The 15,395-nt window shown below is 38.1% G+C and overlaps 1 protein-coding gene across 1 annotated transcript; it reads left to right on the top strand.

Moving 5' to 3' along the window:
• Positions 1–234: 234 nt before the first annotated feature.
• LOC125480986 (B-cell receptor-associated protein 31-like) lies at positions 235–15,395 on the top strand. The gene is made up of 4 exons (XM_048610457.1): positions 235–736; positions 5,373–5,481; positions 11,027–11,127; positions 13,839–15,395. Exons 1-4 carry the CDS (start codon positions 554–556, stop codon positions 13,872–13,874), a joined length of 429 nt encoding a protein of 142 aa, XP_048466414.1. The 5' UTR covers positions 235–553; the 3' UTR covers positions 13,875–15,395.

The raw sequence follows: 15,395 nt of genomic DNA, 5'->3' as shown, positions 1-15,395 counted from the left end.
GAAGGCACATCCCCCTCTTATATAGGCTTGGAACTAAGTCTTATTATAAACAAAAAAGTTTGGGAGTTTTTGATTGCCACCTTCAAAATATTTTATTGTTATTCCTATTGAATTAAATATTAAGAAGACTGAAAAAACATTGTTTTCCAGTCCCCATTCCAAATCCTGAGCCATTCCAGTCCCTAGAGATAACCTGTGATTAAGCCAGCCTGCATACAACCTTTGTGTCACATTTGATTCTGAGCAACATTCTCTCTAAGTTGTGCTCAGTGTCTGCAATTAGCAAATGGCATGGCAGCAGTTCTGGAAGTTGCTGCTTCATAGGGACCTCAGAGGCCCTTGCAGCAACGAGGAAATTTAGAGGGAATGGTGATCCTGAGATAAGCTTTTGACCTCATTTGTACCATCTCTAAGATTCTGATTTCTACCTCTAACATCACTCAAATTTTCAAAGTTCATTTGCTGCTGGAAACGTCATCATGTCTTTGTTAGTTTGAAGGCTCTTGCCTTAAAACAACAGTTCTTGCATTGAACTGTGAAAGCTTTCCATGGTATGAATATTATGACATTTTCTTACAATGACCTACTTTTCTTTCATAGTGTCCTTAGACGTATGATCACTCTTATCTCAGAACTGGCAATTGCAATGGGAGAAAATCAAGCACTTCAGGTTCAAACTGATAATACTAATAATGCTGCCAAGAGGTACATGGAGGAAAATGAAGAACTGAAAAAGGTAATGTTTTCAGATCTGTTGTAATGTCTTTATTTTATTATGACCTATTACTTGAAAGCCATTCAGAATGCAATTTGTACATGGTATCTTTAGACATGTAGTAACATTGCAGTTGAGCACTGCAAACACACAGTGTGAGTTCCAGCCTAGCAATAATTGAACCAGTTTTGCAAGTTCTTAGTTTGGAATGTTGAATGCCTGAATTAACGTTTAGCATTTGGTCTATTGAGCAAGGAGAAGTACCCCACAGAAATAGATCTATACCTTTGATAGTGGCTCTGGACACATGTTACTGACGGAACCATTCTGGTCTTTGCAACTGAATGAACAAGAATGACATTAGTAGAATCTGAAATTATTATAATTGACCTTCAACAAAAACAAATAACTTGCACATTGACAAGCTTTGAAGGTGTAAATTTCCTATAATGGAAGAATTATGTTCAAAACTCTCAGTGTTATGTATGAATTACCAATCTGTGAAGCCAGTTTGGATATTTGTGACACAAGATAATTTCAGTGAAAACAACTATCTTTTCTTTGCCCCTACCTATTCTATCCTGAATTTCTCCTCACCTCTCCCACTTACACGTGATAGACTGGCTTCTGCTTTGACGTTAAAACACACTAATCCATTTAATAACAAGAAGATCCCTTGCACCATCTGGTTAGCTGCAGAAATGTACAATAAAGACAGAATCCATATTAATTTAAAAGTTAAACATTACAAGCCTTCAGGCAGGCCCTTGTGGAAGTATGCTAGATAAACTGCAAACACTTGGCTCCTATCTCAATCCCAGGACATCATGGCAGGAGTTCCTGAGTGGTGTCCTCGACCCAACCATGTTCAGCTCCTTCATCAATGCCCTTCCGTCCATCATAAGGTCAGAAGCGTGGATCATCACTGATGATTTCTCAACATTCAGCACATTTTGCAAATCCTCAGGTGCACAGCAGTAACTCACTGAGGCTACTTCAACAGCACCTTCTAAACTTGGTCCACACAAACAATAAGTTCAAGACTCGAGAGGCATCCATGATCAAAGCACTGGCGCATGATCAACCACATGCTGATTTGATCCTGAGACCTAAACAATGTCCTCATTACCAAAATGATGACCAGTGCAGATGACTGCTGGACAGACCACTTGCTCATCCACTCCTCAATATCCATCAAATTCCGCCAGAAAGAGCTGAAGACGGCTGTAAATGCATTTTCATTGAATATCTATGTATTCTTTGTTTGTGAGAATAACCTAAGTAAGAATCTTATATTTGTTTTAACTATGATGTGGAGGTGCCGGTGTTGGACTGGGGTGGACAAGGTCAGAAATCACATGACACCAGGTTATAGTCCAAAAGGTTTATTTGACAGCACAAGCTTTTGGAGCCTTGGTCCTAGAAGACATACAATTCTTACTTAGGTTATTCTCACAAACAATACATAGATATTCAATGAAAATGCATTTACAGCTGTCTTCAGCTCTTTCTAGTGGCATTTGATGGATATTGAGGAGTGGATGAGCTAGTGGTCTGTCTGAGGCTCTGAAAGCTTGTGTGTACAAATAAACCTGTTGGACTCTAACCTGGTGTTGTGTGATTTCTGACCTTGTTTTAACTATGGCTGTCCAAGTTGTCGTTTTTATTTTTAGTGTTTGAGTGTGTAGTTTTGTGTAACACAATAAATAGCATAGATTGATTCAGAACTTGCAAGGGATTTTGCTAGATTAAGTGAGTGGAGTGAAGGGATGGAGTTCGGTGTGATAATTGTGAATTCATTCACTTTGGATCCAAGAAAGTCAGAACATTTTGCAAATGCAAGAGCTATAAATAGTGTAATTTAGAGGCCAATTTACAGAAATGATCAAAAAGCAAGTGGACAGGTATTAAAAATATTTTGAAAGATTAATCAGAAGATTGACTATTCCAGACAGTTTCAGATAATACAATGGTGTAAAAGTTATGCTGTATCTCTAACATCTTCCAGTTAGACCCCACCTGGAGTTTTCTGTTCTAGACTTTGCACTTCAAAGAGGATACAGGAAGTCCTTACTGCATGTTCCTGAAAATCGCAACTTAAGTGAAACAGATTCCATAGGATTCAACATTAAAACTGGAGTTAGACTCCATTGGGACTTGCTTATTATACAAAAATCCCTGGAATTTGAAATAATCCACAAGGGTAAATTCTTACTTTTTTGTAAATGAAATAATTTTTAAAATAAAATATAAAAGGAAGATGTAACTTACATTGTATATTATTTTCTGCTCACTGCCAATCATGCTTCATGATTGCCTGAAGATCTTACCCCTCCCTGACCATCTGAGAGTGGAGGCTGAGGTCTGCACCAGGTGGCCTGTACTCACCAGGCTGCAGACTGCCCACCTGAGCTGTCACCCGCTTCTGGTCATGACGCAGACACTGCCAGTGGTGGTGGTTTGGGGTGGCGGGGAGGGTGGGGTGTTGGTCGCAGTTGATGGCCTAGTGGTATTATTGCTATTAATCCAGACACCCAGGTAGTGTTCTGGGGAACTGTGTTTGAATCCCATCATGGCAGATGATGGAATTTGCATTCCAGATTTTTACTGAATTTAAAAATGATCATGAAACCATTATTGATCGTCAGGAAAGGCCTTCTGGTTCACTAATGTCCTTTAGGGGCCTGGTCTGGCCCACACGTGAATCCAGATATCCAGCAATATGGTTGCTTCTCAACTGCCCTCTGGGCAATTAGAGCTGTGCAATGAATCTTACCCAGACGATGATGCCCACACCATGTGAATGAATAAGAAAAAAACACAGCATCCCCTGCAGGATTCATCCAAACACACTGGTCCCTGTCCTCTCAACACAAGATGCTGGCTACAACGAAGCTCAGTAGCACTTGGACTGAAAAGCTCACTGTGACTGAAGTCAGGAGCTTGTGGAATGAATCCTGGTCAGGCTGTTTTCTACAGGCTCAAGTTGTCTATATTCCTCTTGAATGATCTCATCACCCATTTAATGATGTTCCCCTTCAAGGGCTGAACAGCCACAGCCTTCATCCTTCAGCAGCTCCTTCGTGTTGCTCCACAGACTCGGAGCCCTGATCTACTGCAGGAGCCCCATAGTTCCCACCACCACCTCGGTGAGAGAAGTTGAGGCGAGGAAAACTCACCAATCTCAGTCTTGACTCAACAAACTGCCAACTGGGTTGGAAGGGAGGACAGCCAAAGCCTGAAACCAGCTAGGAGGAACAACTCCATTACATCCAAGTAGACCCTGGAGGTGGCACTGCCTGCAAGAAGGGGCACCACAGACTCTCAAAAAGATGCCACCAGGGATTGTCCATAATCTGATCCAGAGTCCAATGAGCGAAGCTTCCCCAGTGCAGACCTTGGGCAGCAGTGCAACAGGGGAAATGGCATCAAGTGTTGACAGACCACGCCAAAATTCTGCCAATCAGGTCATGACATTAAAACAAACCACACAATGTTCAACAAGATTACAGGCTCTAAAAACTTCCCAATATTAAAGAAAAAGAAAGCTAAACAGCACAATGTTAGTGAAGATCACCTGTATTTGAGTTAGTATGGTGCATATGCACCAGAAAAATTGTGGGAATTAAAGGATTATAACATGAAGACAAATTGTGAAGGCTCGACCTGTATTCACCTGAAAGTAGAAAATTAAGTGGTGATTTAGATGGCCAAAATATTTAAGAGCGTAGACTGGAATCTATTTCCTCTCGTAAGATAATCCAGAATAAAGGTGCACACCTTCATAATTAGAGCACAATGGTTTAGGAAGTGTATCTTCACAAAAAGAATTGTGCAAATCAGGAACTCTCTCAAAAAGCTGTCAATTGTAAATATCAAAACTGAGACTGATAACTTCGTTACACAAGGATATATTTTCTAATCATCCTGTTCCAAAATGTTATCACACACCTCTGGAGCATGTGGGATTTCAACCTGAACCTCAGAGGTAAGGATACTGCCACTGTGCCACAAGACCCCTCCCTTAATAGCTACAGTGCAGTGTGAGTAATAACGTTCAGCTATATTTCTTCCTACTTATTAATTTGTTTTACTCTTCTGAAAGTACTAAATAGACTTCAGATCCTCAGCTGCCTGCAGCATCCTGTACGTTGTGTGCAAATCAGTGAGTGTATGCAGGACTCTTGGAGAGTTACCACAGTTGAAAACCTAGTCACATCCTTATTCAAAGCATACACTGTCCAGCAAGTATAGGTAATTCTGGATTCCAGGGGCACTGAGTCAAAATTCTAGTATCCCTATCCTTGCTCAAATCTGACAATGTCACAGGCTTAGAAACAAGTGTGGCTTTTTTGATTCAGTTACGCCAGTTGAAGTATTTACATGCTAACCCATTGCAAGAGTTTGCACTTGAACTCCAAAATAATCAGCTATTAGATTTTGACATGCTCTAGTTCCTGTCTTGTCCTAACTTTATAGATGGTTCCGGCTGCCAGGTTGATCCAGAGAACTAGATCGAAAGGCAAAAAGAAACTGTATCACCATTAGATCTATAATTATTTTCCTGCGTGATAAGCAAGATATATAACGCAAACTGTTTTTCACTACACTTCACATCCCATTAAAGCTTTTATACTTGATTTGTTTTTATCAATAGGCTTTAAATAGAGGTAAAGATGATGGAAATAAGAAACTGGAAGAGGAAAATAATCAGCTGATTAAAGAAATCAAGGAACTAAAGGTTGAATTAAAGAAAACCACAGAAGGTAGGACTATTCTATTTTGAGATTTTAAAATCAATTTTCCATTTACTTTTGTAATTTTCATTTACAATACCTTTAACATGGTCAGGTGTCACATGGCACTTTACAGGAGTACAGTCAAGGAAAATTTGACACCAAGCACATAAGGCGCCATTAGAACAGGTGAACAAAAGCTTAGTCAGTGGTAGGTTTAAAGCAACACTGTAGAAGGCAAGAGACGTAGAGAAATGGAGAGGTGTAGGGAGGGAACTCTAAAGTTTAAGACCTTGGCTGCCAATGCTAAATTTCAAAATGCCCACCCAAGAGGCCAATATTAGTAAAATACAGCAATAAGAGAGTTACAGAGCTGGGAGGATCAAGATCATAACTTGAAAGCAACAATGACAATTTTAAAATCGAGGCATTGCTTAACCTTGAGGTCAGCAAGCACAAAGATGATGGGTGATCGGGACTTGGTGTAAGGTAGGTTATGAGCAACAGAGTTTTGGAATAACTTAAATTTATGAAGTGTACATAGGAGTCCAGCCAAGTGGACATTGAAATAATCAACAAACAAAGACACAGTGAAGGTTTCAGATGAGCTCAGGCATGAATAGTGTCAGACAACATAAATAAGTGACCTTACGGATGGATATTGTTCAGTGCCCAACTGATGTTCAGATGTGACACCAAGATTACAATTGGTCTGATTTAGCCTTAGGTGGTTGTCAAGGAGAGGGATCGAGTTTGTGAAGGGGCCAAAGACAATGGCTTCAGTCTTACAATGGTTAGTTGAAGGAAGTTTTTGATATAGTTGTGAATGCCTAACAAGCAGTCTAAAAATTTGGAGAAAGTTGAGAGGTCAAGAGGGGCAGTTATACCTGTTGATAAATATCAGCGTGCATATCCAATCTGGAAATGCAATTCCACAATGAAGATGCTGGGACCAAGGATAAATGCTTAGAGAACACTTAAAGTAACTGTGGGTTTGGGAAGACAAGCCACTGCAGATAATCCTTTGACTTCTGCAGGGTACATATGAATTCAACCTGACAAGGTCAGTGCCAGATAGCTTAATGTTAAAAGAGAAGTATTGGAGGAAGATTATGCAACCAAATATACCAAAAGCTTCAGAGAACTCGAAGGTTATGAGAGAGAGTTAACTTTTTCACAATCACACATTGAGTATAGGAGGGAACCCAATTAGCAGATCTAGGGGAGGGGACAGTTTGAAATTTGAGCTGCTCTGTCTACTTATTGTGAATAAAAATAAAAGGGAAATACAAGTTCAGGCACAGTTCCTATGAAGGCTGCTATTCAGTGGAAGAAGGAAGCAGTTTTATGATGGAAGCTGACTTACAGTTAGATAGCTGGTGAGAATCCATTGAAGAAGACAGCCCAGTAAACATGATTTTACAACCTGCTACATACGTCAGTGTATTTTGTTTTTATTTAAAAGTAGAACTAAAGTAAAGTTGTGTTACTAAAACAAAGGACATGCTGCTAAAGCTTTTCATCTTGCACTCATCAGGACAAATGCAAGAAAGCCAAATTTCAAAAGGAGCAATAATGTATACTGCATGAGAAAAGAGTTCTAATTAGTTGTCAAATTGCATGATTGATTGAGGTGTTACCATTGAGAATGCACGAAAGAACTATTGCCTTCCATGTTTTTCTCTAATTCAGAAAAGTTCTACTGTCTGGACATACTCTTCCTGCTTGCATATGACAAGGTCCTGAGTATGAATATATATAAAGCAAGCATAAGTGATTGCATATTGCAAGCCTGAAAGGTGATCTTAAATTGGATGTTCGTGTAATTTTTAGTACACTCATGATGGTTCAGCCAGTGCCATACCATCATGGAATCATGTCTGACTTTAAATGTTAAGTTTGAGCTTTGCAAGCACAAACTGGTTAAGGACAGTTCGTATTCTGCCTATTGTGATTAGCTATGTGGATCTGCTGTTTGACATGACCCACCAGTCTTTGGGAAGTATGGTCAACTTACCTGATATCACACCAGCACAAAATTTGTTTACCATGTGTGGTACACAGAAAGTCATTTTGGCTTGACAATGACATCTTACAAGTAGAGAAAAGCACTTGTGCTGCTATTGCAAAGTAAGGGTAATTTCAGGCAGACTGGGATTTGTTTCAAGATAGAAAGTTGGCAGTGTTTGGTCCACTTGTGAGTTTGTTCACTAAGTCAAACTATGACCTGACTGGATGTAGTTTGTGCAGCAACTATTTTGTATTTTTATTTCTGCCTCTGACACAAATCAGTTTAACAACTTGTATTTGGTCTGTATCAGTTTAAGTGTTGATCAGCTAACCTTTAAGAAAATTGGAAGATTATGATATCCAGTTCACATAATAAATGAAAACTTATAATAAGTCCTTCCTGTTGGTTACGCACTTGTACGTCTAGATATTGGATAGTGACAGTGAAAGCAGATTCCTGTTTGTGAGGAATGCCGCAGGAGACATGCAATTCTAATGAAAAGGAATAACTAAGAGAGGACAATGGAATTTGTAAGATTATAAGTGAAATAAATATAATTACCATTTTGTTTCTCCAAGATTCACTTAACCCAAGGGTCTTTCTGGGAACTCAGTTTTTCTTTGATCAATCTTGCTGCTCCAGGAACACTGAAACCAATTACAGAACCCTACTGCTGCTCCAGGCTGAGTCCACTTAATTCGGCAAAGTCTGAAGATCAAACCTGCAGTCTTCCTGGCTGGTATTGCTCAGCTTGAATAAGCTCATTGAACCCTAAAAGGACCCCTTGGAACAAGTATTTTGTCACACTTTCACATGCTTTAATGGCTGGCCAAATGTCTGGCTGCCAATTCCTTGAAAAATTGAAATAGATGTGTTATTCTAACTTAGACCATCTTTGGCCAAGAGCAGTAAGTTAAAATTTTGAATTGAACTGTCTGAGCAAAGTTTCAAATCTTGATCTTTGTATTAGAGTAGGAAAGTTATAAATGAAATCTGCAATTATAATAGAAATAAAATTGCAAAATATAATAGTTAAGAATGCCAATTGTGTGGAATAAAAGAACTGGTTTATATTTTTTAAAAAAGGGATTTAGGGAAAGCTTTGCATTGACCACAGGCATCTATTTAGGGATCAACAATTCAAGTAATAAGTAGTTCCTACCTGTTTGGAGGTGTAGGGAAAAGTTGTGAGCTACATATGATCTTGTTTGTGTTGCATAGAGAGAATGATTTTCTTGAGATAACAATTTATCCTTCAGAAGGTCAAATATTATCAGTTATTATGATCTTGTTAATAACCAGTAAGTCCCTAGTTAACATATACAAGTTTACCATTTTTGCTGTCAGTATTTTCAGCATTGAATTATAAAGCTTTGTTGAAAGATGTTGCATAACATTGATTTAGGAAGCATTTAAGGGTCATGTAATAAAAGACTTGATTGACAAAAGGTGACCAGGAAACTTGCATAATTTGCAATGTCTTTACAACGCCAGTTCAAAAATGTGAAAATATTCCAGTGTTACAAAAAGATTTGACATCCAAAAATTGGACAGCTTTTCAATCACCTGTATAGCTTTGACAAATGTATCTTCTTTCCCTGCTATATCTGCTGAATTTTCTAATCTGGTAATTTACCTGCATTTTTGCTGTAGATATTTTCCTATGACAGTAGCAAAGAATAAGAGAGAACTCTCTAAGTTTTCCTTGCGTGGGAACAGAGGATGTGTCAGGATTAGGCCATTTAGCCCTTCAAGCCTGCTCCGTGCCATTCAGTAAGATCAAGGCTGATCTGACTGGAGTCTCAACCTCATTGTCTGTCTGCCTGCCTGCCTCTTCTCCCCCACTGTAGTCCTTGATTCCCTTGCCTATTGAAAGTCTAATTGTGCCTCAAAAAATTTCAATGACACAATTTCCTCAGGTTTCTGGGAAGGAGAATTCCACAATCTTAAAAAAAACTCTGTTCTAAGCTGTGCATATTACTGGCTAGGCCAGCATTTATTGGCCATTTGTAATTGCCCTTGATAAGGTGATGGTAAACTGCCATCTTGAATTGTTGCAGCCCATGTTGTGCAGGTATACTCTCAGTGCTTTCTCAGATAATTAATTCTATATTTATTTGCAATCTTATGTACTTTTATGTTATGCGTTTTGTATTTGACTTTTTAACTGTTTAACTTTATTACTTTAGTTTTCTACTTTATACTAAGAAGCCTGGAATATTTAACTGTAATATTTAACTCATGAATGCCTAGTCTTGAGTTGCTAGACCTGTTCAAAGTTTGTTCCATTTAACATGGTGATAGTGCCGCACAACACAATGGAGGTTTTATTTTAAAATTCGTTCACTAAATATTGGCATCATTTGGTCAGTAGTGGTGCTGTTGAGACACCTTGGTGGTGTACCTTTAAGTGCCCCATCCAGAGTACATTCTGTGCCCTTGCCACCATCAGTGCTTCCACCCAAGTGCTGTTCAACATAGAGAAGTACTGACATCAGCCAGGGCAAGGAGATTGCAGAAATGGCAGTGTGTGATCTGAGACTTATAGTCAATGTTTAGGACTCGTAGGGCAATTCCCTCCAGACTGTATACCAATGTGCTGGACATACCCAGGGATGATGATGGCATTGTCTGGAATATTGTGCATAAGGTATGATTCCATGAGATTTTTTTCTGTATCAGGATGTTGCTTGACTAGTCTGTAGGACAGCTCTCCTAAATATGGCACTAGCTCCCAGATGTTAATAAGGAGGGCTTAGAAGGGTTAACAGAGTCTGTTTGCTGTTGTTGTTCTGGTGCCTTAGTCAATATCAGATAGTCTGTCCCATCTCATTTCTTTTTGTTAACCTTTTAAGCAGTTGATCCAACCAAATGACTTGCTCAGCCGCATTGTTGTAGGTCTGGAGTCACATGTAGGCCACAGCAGAGAAGCATGGCAGTTTCTTTTCATAAAAGACATTAGTGAACCAGATGAGATTTTACAGCAATCAAGAATGGTTTAATGGTCAATAGACTTTAAATTCCAGGTTTTATTGAATTCATACTTCACCATCTGGCATTGTGGGATCCAAACTCAGGTTTCCAGAACATTACCTAGTTCACTGGTTTACTAGTCCAGCAACAATACCTCTAGGTCATCACCTCTTGTGATCAACTAATCAGTGGTGTTTTGCTAAAAAAAAAAGCCATCAGAACCAAATAACTATGTAGTACTCTAAAAGAAGGCAGTCAAGTCCAGTAAACATTCAAGATGGTTCTTCTGAAGTGAGTTATCAGAATGGTATGACCAAGACATTGAATCTATTTGCAGAAATAACTTAAAAGGTATAAGCATCAAGTTCATTTTTTATCTAAATATTTCAACCCAACTTTTTTTCCATAGAATAGTGGCAGAGAAGAAGCTGGTGTTGCACAATCTTTGACAATTTATGCAACATATTGGAAGTTTCCTAAGTAGAATTAAATAACTGCAGTTTGTGTATATTTCAGTCAAAAATCGGGTAACATCTTTCATTCTGTACGTTAATTGCTAACTTTTTCTTCTTATTTCTTTTTGTGGCAAAGCCCTTGAGAAATCAAAGATTGAAATGGCTTCAATCAAAAAACAATATGATGGACTGACTAGGGAATATGACCGACTTCTGCAGGAGCATGACAAGATGCAGGTAAAAAGAAACTTGTTCTCCTACTTACTACAGTAGTACAGTGAAGTATTCGAGATAGCCTAACTTCCAGACCAAAACTACTTTATTAACTTTTATTACTACTAATTAGCTTCTCACTTTTTATTTTTGAATTGTCTCTCTTTACAATCTTTTTCTCTCCCTACTGACAGTAGTGGTGCCACTACTTGGCACCCTTTGAATTGAGCACCAGTTCCTCGACTAGGTACTCTGGCATCAAGCAGAAAGGAATACGGCTAACAGCAGAGAAGTATCTTTATAGTGACAGCTGTCAATGAACTCTAGTCATTAATTAGGTTCATATTTTGATAACAGTAGTAAAGCATTAGAACAGAAGAAAAGCACCAGCTTCTGCTGTGGGCCTATTCCATCATTGCTTCTCTCTGACAGCATAAATAACTTGTAACTTATTTGAGCCCAGAACACAGTTACCACATTGAAATCAAAGCAGGAAGTCAGGAACAAACAGCACGCCACAAAATAGAGACATGGGAAACAAAATTAGCAGTTTTCATTACCATTTAAAGCTTATGCCATAGTGAGAGACTTACATTTGTTTTAGAGATACTTTTTTGTTTCCTTTTTATATTTTCTGAAGAAGTGGTGGTGTGGTCCTTTTAGAAGTGCCCTGTCTCAATTTAAATGGTCAACACCTTCAAAATGCATTTACTTACGTTTGTTCAAAGGCTTATGCCCATGTTTCCACTTAAACCAATTAACTCTGCTTTCTGGTGTAGATCCAGTATGGTCAGCCATCAATCAAGTTATGTTGCTGCACACTTCAGCTAAAAACACCTAATATGTGACCTTTGATTAGCCTTTCTGATCTTCTCACCTGTTCTCTCTGACCAGAATGCTCTTTGACATTGTCAATGGCTTTCCCCTCTTCAGCCACCATCCTTCCCACCCTGAACAAATCTGTCCTCTGTAACTAGTTTCCATCTCCATTTTTACTTTTCTCTTCAAAGATCTCAAACAGACCATTACTTTCCAGCTCCAAAGCCATCTGTCTGAAGACTCCTTATTCAAAGTTGCAAATTCAGTTCAGCTTTTGCGTAACATTGAGTTAGCCCTGTCTAGAACTATGGATTATATTATTTATTTATATTTTCTGTCATCCTCTTTGATCTTACTATGAAATTCTGATACGTGCCATACTCATTACGTTATTCCAATTTTCAGAAACTGCCCATTTTAACCCCTGCTGTAACCCCAGTGCAGCTGAAAAGTTTATCTGTGCTCCTCTGACTTCTAGTTTTCCAATGTCCTTGCTAACAGCCCATCACAGTCTCCAAAGATTACAGCTTATCCAAACTGTGGTCCAGGGTATCCTATCCTGCAAGAAATCCTGCTCTCAGATCACTTTTGATCACCAACAACCTACGTGAATTATTTCCAGTAAAATACTCTAGTTATACGTATATGTGAAGGTTTAGGATTTAATTTCATCTCATGATTGAGATTTTTGTTTTAAATCACTTGTAGATTTGTGTTGTAACCAGGAGAAATAGCAAAATATTCAAAGTTGTTTGCTCCCTTGATGTTTTAGGTTTTAATGTGTCACAATACAATTTAACAGACTGTTGTTTAGCTTCTGAAAATATGTGATGTATGATTCCTGACTGATGACTTGTTTTTTGGGGCCACATTGCAAAATGAAATAGCCATGACAATGAGATAAGAAGTGGGACAGTAGAACTACATTTAGCTATGTCCTAAACAGTAAATAAGCATTTGGTGTTTTCAAGGAAGAATCTCATTTCTGGGTATCATGTTCATAATAATATTTTCCATGCTGCAATTATTCAACAGTGACGCTGTTCATAAAAGATGACTTATAAAGATCTTGAACTCTCCTTAACAATTTATAGAGTCAGATTTGAAAAGCATTGACAAATATAGGTAGAACATAATTAGTCTGTGATACTCTTACAACTCAAGCAGAAACAGATTACCTTCCAGCCAGAAGAAAACAGTGGTAACTGTTTATTTATCAGTTATTTAAAAGGTTGCCAGTGTTTGGACTTGGCAAAATGCCGTAAAAGGATTATCTTGCAACCACATTTGGTTTGTCTTAAATTTTCTCATCTTCCATGCCCATAACAGCTTCATCCAACTGAATGAGGTCCTCCAGTTTAGTACCCTCTTCTAAACCTTTCAGTAATTCGATGAACATATAATGTATCCCCTCCTATACCCCCAAAACCTTGGCAGCCTTCAACTGTGTTTTCTGCTTTTTCTGGAACTTCGTTCCCATCCTCCATTTAGTCTGAGTCAACAGATTATCTGGCTCTTGTATGTGGAAATTGCTGCTATTTGATATGTTCCCAGACCCCTGCAAATAATTAATTGCTGTAAGTTATGTGATGGTGTTCTGGAATAGGTGATTGCTAGTTCCTTACTCTTGGTAGGTCAGAGCCTGATGCTTTCCCACATGTCCATGGTTGACAGTACTGACATAGGTGATCACTTGACAAGGAGAAAAGAGGCAGAGTGTGAATACACGGGCCAGCCATTCCTGACAGTAATGTTGCTTAATTCCCAGCAACAATACAACATTATAAACTTTCTAAAACAATTAGCTGCCTGATTGCTGTAATATAATTAATGCTAAAATTTATAGAAAAGGTTTATACAAATTTATTGTCGTTAACTGAATAATTACTAACATTTATTACTTGTACCCCTTTCAGAGTCTTGTTGACACCACTGATAAGAAGAGCAACTAAACTGCAAAAAGTATTCCCTTGTGCCTTTGGATATCATCTGTAACAACAGAATATTTGTATTTGTTTGTTTCCTTAACAGCATAATGAAGCTAAAAGTGAAGTGAGTCAGTATTTATAAAAAAAGTAAATTGATGGTTATTTTCAGTTTGTTGTGCATCATTCCACTAATACATCAAAAATGGGAATATGGACGACACAGTAATTGGAATATGGCTCATTCACATCTGATATCTGCTGGAAATGCAATGAACCTGCATATGTGTGCATTTACATACCTGACCTTGAAGTAACATTTTCATACAGCTGTTTTCCCAAGTTGAGTTTCTTTACCACATATTTGAGATGCCATCCCTTTTCAAATTCTAATTACCCAAATCCAATGCCATATATAGGACCCAGTCAAATTCTTCATGCAAGAGGTTTTGACCAAAGAGGTATGTGTGCCATTATCCTGATTTCCTCCACTTTGTTTGGACCTACATTTGTACACCACAAGCTTTGTGACTTTGTTATCATTAAAGAAAGAGGAGGACACCTTTTGTCCCCTTTTTACAATGTTTCTGTAGAACTGTAACAATGTTAACATCCATCAGAGCCCAGAGGTACCACTATAAATCATTGGTTGGGATAGATGGCTCTTCTGTTTTCCAGACAATACCTTGTGAATATTCACAAAGCAGTACAAAATCATAATACTATACTTGGCACATTTACTACATGTCTTAATTTGTTTATGTTGTATCTCGTATGTTTAAGAATGTCACTATCTAAAAGCAATAGATAGCAACAAGGCAATCTTTTCATGTGCGTTGCTGAACTTTTTTTATTCGTTCCATTCTCTCCAGAATAGAAAGGAGACCCTTGAGTAATGACGATATTTACAGATAAATTACTTATATCTGTTGTTGCAATTTGTTTTGCACATATGGTACCCAAAAACCCTCGGCATGCAAGAAGATGTGTCTAACATGAGCAACTTAAAATTAATCTTTCTTGGGCTGAGTGATTGTTTAATGTTAGTCAGGGGACATGGTTCTTTAACGGTAAGTGTGTTAAAGCAGCTTCTTGTGCTGGGCTTTGTCCTGAAATTTTTGGCAGATAATCCAGAAATGGATATGGGAAAACAAATATCACTGTACTGTGAAAATTTAGTTTGGAGTTCGATCTCTTGAACTGAAAAGTTAGTAATTATAATAATGTGAACACATAGTTAATTTCCCTGTTGGAATCAATGTGTTGAACTCTTAAAAAAAATCTTTGCAAATCCCATCAATTAATGTTACTTTCACCCAGAATTGTTCTGAAAAGTTCAAAATATCTTGACAGAATTTTGTTTACAAAGTTCAGGTTGGGGCTTCCCACTGGGTGTAAATATAAATTAAGTCAATGCACTGAAAAGTTCTTCGCCATCACATACTTATTGTCTCCTGCCATCATAGACTGTAACAGGTCAAACAAAAAACAGATTTGATGCTTTTGTTTGAAATATAAAATCAATAAAACTATAAATTATTTTCATGA

The sequence above is a fragment of the Rhincodon typus genome, chromosome 22 (assembly GCF_021869965.1).
Source record: "Rhincodon typus isolate 14 chromosome 22, sRhiTyp1.1, whole genome shotgun sequence".
Classification (NCBI taxonomy): Eukaryota; Metazoa; Chordata; class Chondrichthyes; order Orectolobiformes; family Rhincodontidae; genus Rhincodon; species Rhincodon typus.
This window is presented reverse-complemented; position numbering and strand designations above follow the sequence as displayed.